General features: G+C 33.5%; 1 protein-coding gene across 2 annotated transcripts; it reads left to right on the top strand.

Annotated features, from left to right (window-relative positions):
- The first annotated feature begins 812 nt into the window (after positions 1-812).
- Positions 813-6,399, top strand: LOC122055754 (KH domain-containing protein At1g09660/At1g09670-like). Of its 2 annotated transcripts, XR_006132919.1 has the most exons (8): positions 813-1,169; positions 1,723-1,808; positions 2,404-2,549; positions 4,870-5,001; positions 5,077-5,193; positions 5,576-5,719; positions 5,827-6,109; positions 6,208-6,399. XR_006132919.1 is itself a non-coding variant. In XM_042617350.1 (7 exons), the coding sequence occupies exons 1-7, from the start codon at positions 1,054-1,056 to the stop codon at positions 5,971-5,973; spliced, it is 888 nt and encodes a 295-aa protein (XP_042473284.1). In that variant the 5' UTR covers positions 813-1,053; the 3' UTR covers positions 5,974-6,399. The 2 variants fall into 2 exon arrangements, 1 of the variants encoding a protein (XP_042473284.1); XM_042617350.1 differs by having other exon boundaries at positions 5,827-6,399.
- Positions 6,400-7,974: the final 1,575 nt, after the last annotated feature.

Here is a 7,974-nt window from a genome sequence, read left to right on the forward strand (position 1 = left end):
TGTTACCTAAATTGCCCCTCAGATTTTTTAGGTACAAAAAGTCCAAAATTGAATACAAAAAGTCCAAAAACGAGTATAATTCTTCTTAAAGTCAGCATTTTATATTAAAATTGAGTATATTTTCTATTAAAATTGTTCCTCTTATTTTTTAGGTATAAAAAGTATAAAAACAAGTATAATTCCTGTTAAATTCAGTACTTTACACTATAATCTAGCACTCTATACTAGGACCGAGTATATTTTCTATCGAAATTAACCCTCATATTTTTCAGTATAAATAGTCTAAAAATGAGTATAATTCCTATTAAATTCAGTATATTAAACTAAAATCGAGTATATTTTGAGATGAAAAAAGAATCGTACTCAATTTGATAGAAAATATACTAGATTCTAAGTTAATATACTCAATTTAAGAGGATTTATACTGATTTTTAGATTTTTTTTGTATCTAAAAATATCATGAGTAATTAGGTAAAGATGTTTGACTGAGGAGTGAAAATAAAGATTTTCATGAATGAGAATGAAATGCAAAGATTTATTTATCAATAAGAACTGCATACAAAATTATCCAAAAAAAAAATTGTACAACAGCAGCAGAATGATACGTATTTTGAAAAGTAATCAAAAAGAGCTTCCTTTACAAGCCTGATTAAAAAAAACTCTTTTTCATTTTTATCCAATTTTTTTACTCAGTTATGAAAATTGAGTGTCTGAAAATGACCGGTTCGATTCCGGTCCGGCTTTTGAAGAACAGTGTAGAGGACCACCAGTCGCATAGAAGAAGATTGACAACCTGCGCTGTATAAATAGCTCAACTAAAAGGGAATCCAAAGCTCTGAAGCCCTCTTTTTTAGGTCTCTCTCTTTCCTCTCTCTTCGGCCTCCGCCGCTGCCTCCGCCACCGCCGTCGCCAGCATCAGCAGCGGGGACGAGAGGAGTAGCTGATCTCCGCTACTTTTCCTTCTGTATCTTCATAAAGTTGATATCTTTTTAGCTCGCTTTTTCTTTGCTTCACGTTCTCGATCAGTCAGTAGCGTAGGCGGCTAAAAAGGCTATGGATGAAAGGATCCCACCTCCTGGCTACTTCCACTACTCCCCCTCTGGTGTCCACTCATCCCCCTCGCCTCACCACCCTATGAGGCCTTCCGCGGCCACCTCGGATAGGGAAAGGTTCCTCCTTTTTCTATCTTTCTCTCAGTCGTGATTCATGATCCTTTTTGTGCGATTGAGTAATCGCGTACACTAATTAGCTGGCTCCTCCATTTTTCAGAGTTTTTTGTTTCGATGACCCCTTGAATTGTTTCTGATTTGTGTGTGACTGGTCGAATTCTTTAGGGGTTTACTATAGCTGGTGATTCTAGAGTTTTGAAGTAGTAACTGATTAAATTAGTTGCCAACAAACAACTTGTTTTTTTTTCGTGTCACTATGTGGAGTTTTTCGGTTGGATGTGTTTTAGTTAGTTTGTTTATTATAATAAGGCATGTAGGCGCAGTTACGGTGGAATTTGATGAAGTTTCAATTTACAGTTGAGTGAATTCAGTAACCAGCATATAACAGATGCAGCAAATACATAGGGATTATGTACTTCCTAGAAAATCATGCATTTTAGTGTTTGAAATCAATATGATAAACATAGGGAAGCTGAATGCTTGTTGATTGTATAGTGTGCTTCTTTCATGGCTCAGTAACTGTCGTTGTGAAAGAACTGGAGCTATTTTGCAGGTACTTAGCTGAACTACTGGCTGAGAGGCAGAAATTAGGACCATTTTTGCAAGTATTGCCATTTTGTTACAGGCTTCTAAACCAAGGTATGCTCTCCTGTGTTTCTAGGCTGGCTGTTATAACATCCTCTTGCACAATTAGAGTGATGGATTCTGAGATGTTCTTTTCTAATACTCGTTAATTTGAAAATTTTTAAAAATCATTTCTATTATTTTACTTGATAGCTCTTATTGTGTTATGCTCAAGCAAGGTTTTACAGATCTTACTGCTTCAGTATAGATTGTTCTCGAACTTTCTCTCTTTCCTTTTGGAAACAGGACCTGTTGTTTGTTGGCCTCAATGTCTTCAACCTATATTCTTCGTCTTCAGAATTTTTGGCCTTTATTTTTCCAGCTATGTTGGTCTATAAAATGATTGGCTCTTGATTTGTTGCAACTACTCTGTCAAACAATGTTCTGCTTCACCCATCTCACTATTCAGGAACCCAAATTTGTTGCGCTGTATATAGCTTCCATTGAAGTCAACCTGTTTGAGTGCAGGAAATGACTTTCCAACTAGTCCAGATCAGCGATTTCATCTTATAGACTGAAAAGAAAATTCTGCAGCATGCATCAATGAAGTTTATGCTGCAACCAGCCAAATTTATGATCATGATGATTAAGATATTAATTATTCTTGCAGAAATTTTGAGGGCTTCTGCTTTTGTATCTAACCCATCATTTACTGACCACGAGAGAATTGAGCATGCTTCCCCTCTAAGGTTGACTGGTCACCCACTCAATGGTGGACCCATGGATTTGGAGGGAAGGTCTGGAATGTACACAGAGGTAAACTACTACTTGCTTTTCTTTCAGAATCATAATCAATGCAACTTCATGTTCAATCTGTGAATGAGTTCAATCTCTTTATGTGCGTCTTCATGCAATTATACCCCTTTGGTTTGTTCTAGGAGATTATGTGTTTTTTTGAGTTAATCATAGAAATTTACTGATCTCATCTTTTGGTTGTTTGTGTGTAATGTGCAAGATGTGCCACCCTAGTCAATGTTCATTCCACGAGATTTAAGTAAGATACTGTCTAGTTCAAAAACAACTGCAGTAGTGAGTATATATGAACTTTGATCACAAAACACTAGCCATAAGGCTTCAGTTAGATTCTTTACCATATCAATTCTTACATGGAAAATTAAATTAACAATATCATTTAGCATGATAGACTAATCTTCATCTTCTTTGTCTAAGTATGAAAGTCATATCTTCCACCTTTAATTTAATTTCTATACAAAAAACTTCCATGATTGTTTATTGCATCGATATTATGTTTCCATGAAAGTCATATCAGAACGGTTTAAGAAAAAAACTGTATGAGAAATTGCAAGTTGTCCAGGAAAAGACCTAATAGTTGTAAATAGTGGTTTGCTTTCTAACAAATACAATTATCTAGTTATAAGGTTACCTAATTGCAGTGGCATTATGCCACTGGCCATGAACTGAGAGTTGTGGTCTTTCACCTTTTGAAGATTAACACTGTGAAGAACTAAGATTATTGGCAGTGGAATCAAATTGTATTGACCTATGATTTCTTTAGCTGCAGTTTAAAGAAGAGATCAATGCTATACATTGAGAAATGATGGAAACATTTATTTATCTGTGAATCCATTAACTTGGGTGAAGAGTCAAGCAAATTCTTTGCTAATTTGCCCCTGAACTTTTATACGATCTCTATGATTTATGGGGGAATTACATGAGCACCTTTTCCTTTCAAAAAGTGTGCAGTAGCTAATGTAATTCCTAATTGTACTTGGCTTAATTTGAATTCCTTGTACTTTAGCATATCCTGACTGTGAAGTAATTAAAATGTCTATCACATTTCTCTTTTTCTTTGAGCATTTTTTTAATGTTCTTTCTTCTTTTGTGGCTGGATCATTCATTAACATCCACATTCTCTACTTTCAATTCACCAATCACCAGTAGTCTTCAAATTGTAGGCATTTCAAGCAATTTTTATTTTGGAGTTAGTTTTAAGACCTAAACGTTGAACCTTCCCAAGCCATGATTTATTGCATTCTGAAGATGAGGATCAACCATAGGCAACTTGTGGAATTGTTTCATTTACATTTTTATCAAGAGATACAGCAGCCTACAAAGTAGACTCGTTTAAGTAAGTATACAATTGTGTTCATACTGAAGCCGTTAACTAGCTTTCAGGATGAAATTGAATAAGGATAAAATTCCTTTAACCAAGCTAAAATTTTCCACCTCTTGTCCTAGGGTTCAACAAATGCATAATTTATATGATAATTACAATAGAGCTAATTGAACCCAATTCAGTAAAAAGTAAGCATAAAAAAGCCCTAACCCCACCCACTTTTTCTTAGTCTGATCCTTATTTCCATTGAAGCTGCCTCCAGCCATCAATTGGCATTGCAGCGTAGCTCACTTAACTCAGCCCTCTCTATTTTCCCTCAACTTTCAACCATGTGTCATTGACCAATGTTTGCAGCCCTGAGTTTTTCACTTTTTGCCATCAGCCAACATTCACATCCTCGTTTCATTCCAAAGTACTAAAAGGCATTCCTTTACCTCTTTCACTCACTTTAAAATGACAATTCAACAAAGAACCCACTTAACCAAAAAATCCAAAGGGTGCACCACACTTTGGAATTTACCAAAGGCGCACCTATTTCCCAAAAATATGCATCTAACCCGCTTCAGTGGGTTCATTACTACCCAAGCCATCATTTGACTGAGCAATCGACTAGAAGTCACGCACAAGTTGACTGGATAAGATTCACTGATTGCAATCAAACACATTTAAGTGTTTGACTACCTTAAAGCCTCAGGTTTATGCCCAAATCTTACATCAATTTTTGAATTGATTTACTATACTGTTTCCTGTGTTTATTGTTAGGAAGTACAAATATGTTTCATTTGGCATACTTATAAATATCAATTTGTTGTTGGATCCGTTTATATGATTCCTGAAAACTGATTACAAGATTTCTTATAAACTTATATCTTGATGTTTTTCAATTCGAGGAGTTGCTCTAATCCGTGTTATAAGTTTACTTCTGGAAATTTGATTGTTGCTTAACTATTCGTAGTTTCCATTTTGAGATGATCTCACCAGTGCTTAATTTGTTTTCAGGAAAATGAATACCTCCACAGAATGGGGGTCCTCCGAGCATCAAGTCCAGGCTGGGGTGGAACTCCTGGACTTGCTAAAAGTCTTGTAAAGAAAGTTGTGAGACTAGATGTTCCTGTTGACAAGTATCCAAGTGTATGTTTGTGTTTTCTTAGCTTCAACTAGTTAATCTCTCAACATGTATTAAACTGCTAGTTTCATGCGTTTCAGTACAACTTTGTTGGTCGTTTACTGGGACCACGTGGGAACTCCTTAAAAAGAGTTGAAGCTTCAACTCAATGCAGGGTTTATATACGAGGTCGGGGTTCAGTGAAGGATTCTATAATGGTATGTGGATATCATGTAATATTTATCTTAATGAAAAATGAGTATATTCCAATCTCCCAAATCTTGATGTATCATCCTCACTATTAACTTTTTAAGGCCTACCTACATAAAAAAATAGATTTGTCTTTATGTTTGAAGGTAAAATAATTCATGTTTTTGAATGTGATATGGGTTTCTCTTCTCTTGTTTCTGCTAGAGTATGCTGTTCTTTGTACAAGTGACATCGACATTAAGTTAACCGAGCATTTTAGAACCTATGTAATTTTCGATGTGGCCATTAGCATCTTATAATATGTCCTAATGGATTGTTATTATTAACTCAAAAGCTAAGGTGTATTATTTCTTGTCTTAATACTCAAGTTTCCCTCCTTTTTTTGAACAGGAAGAAAGCTTACGGGATAAACCTGGATATGAACACTTAAACGAACCACTGCACATACTATTGGAGGCAGAATTTACAGCAGACATAATTGATGCTCGCTTAAACCAAGCTGTTGCCACCCTTGAAGATCTTCTGAAACCTGTGGTAACAAAAACTTTCACCTGGGTTGCATCCTTCGTGTTGTTCTACAAGATGTCCACACGAACGTTATTATCGAAACATAATCACTATTCTAACTCCAAATCTTGTAGGACGAGTCAATGGACTACTACAAGAAGCAACAACTCAGGGAGTTGGCCATACTCAACGGCACGTTGAGGGAAGAGAGCCCACAAATGAGCCCAAGCGCATCCCCGTTCAACAGCACTGGCATGAAACGTGCTAAAACAGGACGGTGATACAATATTTTGGTTTTCGATTACTAAAGCCATGTCTTAATACCGTGCTCACAGATTCTTAATACGTACGGCTGCTACATGATGTCTATGAGCAGGGTCCTGCACTCGTATGAAATATCTCCGATCAGTTCTTCAAGTTGGTCATATCCTTTGTTACACCGTTAATTCATATTATAGTTCCTTGAATTTCTCCAGAAAATGACTAGTAAATTTGTTTATTTGCTTATTCTTTAGAACTTCTCGCTTGAACTGAAGAAAACTCTGCTCCAGATGTCTCACAATATCAGCTGTTGTATTTAACGTATCCTTGCTATTGTAATCACGTGTGTAGTGAAAAACAATGACATGCTTGAACTATGTGATGGTCTGTAAATTGCCTTATCTTTTTGTGCTTTTTACTCGTAATAATAATTTATTATTTTTTAACCCCGTTCATGACAAATCACTCATGATCCAAGTCTGGATAAAGGATAAGGATTGTATTATAGGTTGTCAATAGGTGTTAAAATTATGATAAATTTTTAATGAATTAATTTATTAAATTATTATATTAATGTTAAATTGTTCTCCGGAAAGAATGTGTTATAGGGTCAGATTGTAATATTTTAACAAGGACTGTCACATCTTCAGAATTCGGGTGTAATGTTAAATATGTAAGAGTTTGTGATATAGGGTTCGACTGTAGTATATCAGCAAGAATTGTCATGTTTTGATGAAAACTTGAGTGTAATGTTAAATATGTAAGAGTTCTCATATCATAAGTTGGATAAGAATAGACATGATAGAAAATTAATAGTCTAAGATTTAAAACATAGAACATAGGAATTCTCATTAGTAAAATAATTGAGGTGGTAGATACGATGATTAATAGAAGATTAGTATTTTATGTGTACAGGAGATAAAATGGATAGGTGAGAAAATAAAGATAATAGAGAACTTAGGTTATGATACACAAGAAAAAGTAAGGAAAAAGTAAAACAAGAAATAGAGTGTTTATTGTTATAGATAGTTTGTTAAAGAATAAAATTATAGAAGTAGTTAGAAAAGTATATTAAATTATAACCTTTAAGAAAATAGTATCGAAAGAAATAAAAGACATAATTAACGTATATGTATTGCAAGTAAAATTAGATGAAGCTATCAAATCAAAGTTTTAGAACGATCTAAATGAAGTATTACAAAATATTCTATCAAATAAAATAATTTTAATAGGAGGTGATATAAATGAGTATGTCGAAGTAAAAAATGAGGGATATAAGAGGGTATATGGGGATTAGGTTTAGAACCAGAAATGAAAAATGAAAAAAATATATTAGATTTTGTAATAGCATATGATCATATATTAACTAAGTAATTTTTTTTCGAAAAATAGAAGAATACTTAGTCATGTTCAAAAGTGAGAATAAAAAATCATAAATTGACTTTTTTATGATTAAAAAAAATATATAAAAATTTATAAGTATTGAAAGATCATCCCTGGAGAAAGTTTAACTACCCAACATAGGTTAATAGTATTAGATATATGATTTAAGCATAATATCAATAAAAAAAAATACATACGACTCCTAATATTAAATGGTAAAGTTAAAGGATGAGAAGTAAAATATATTTAAGAAGAAATGAGTACAAGTATTAGGTGAAATATATGATGACTCTAATACGACATGAACTAAGAGTATACTCGATGAGTTAAAAAGACATACACCACTAAATAAGAAATTTTAGTAGTGAATGAAAAAGTAAAAGAAAAAGTGAAGAAAAAATGAATAACTTATAAGAAATTATATATTTATAGCAATAAGAAAAATTAAAAATATATATATACAATAGCCACAAAGAAGCTAAGAAAGTAATGAATCAAGTAAAGAATCAAACTTTTGAACAATTTTATCAAAAATTAGATTAAAAAGGGAAAAAAGATATTTATAAAATAACTAAAATGAGATAAAGGAAGACGAGAATTTATCTAAATAAAATATATTAAAGATGAAGATATTAGGG

This window comes from Zingiber officinale, chromosome 3B, assembly GCF_018446385.1.
Source record: "Zingiber officinale cultivar Zhangliang chromosome 3B, Zo_v1.1, whole genome shotgun sequence".
NCBI classification, from domain to species: domain Eukaryota; kingdom Viridiplantae; phylum Streptophyta; class Magnoliopsida; order Zingiberales; family Zingiberaceae; genus Zingiber; species Zingiber officinale.

Excerpts from the sequence above, each read along its gene's own strand:
- LOC122055754 (XM_042617350.1), top strand. The coding sequence starts at position 1,054 with ATGGATGAAAGGATCCCACCTCCTGGCTACTTCCACTACTCCCCCTCT. Across the intron at positions 1,170-1,722 it reads GCCACCTCGGATAGGGAAAG|GTACTTAGCTGAACTACTGG; the intron begins GTTCCTCCTTTT and ends GCTATTTTGCAG. Across the intron at positions 5,720-5,826 it reads AAGATCTTCTGAAACCTGTG|GACGAGTCAATGGACTACTA; the intron begins GTAACAAAAACT and ends CAAATCTTGTAG.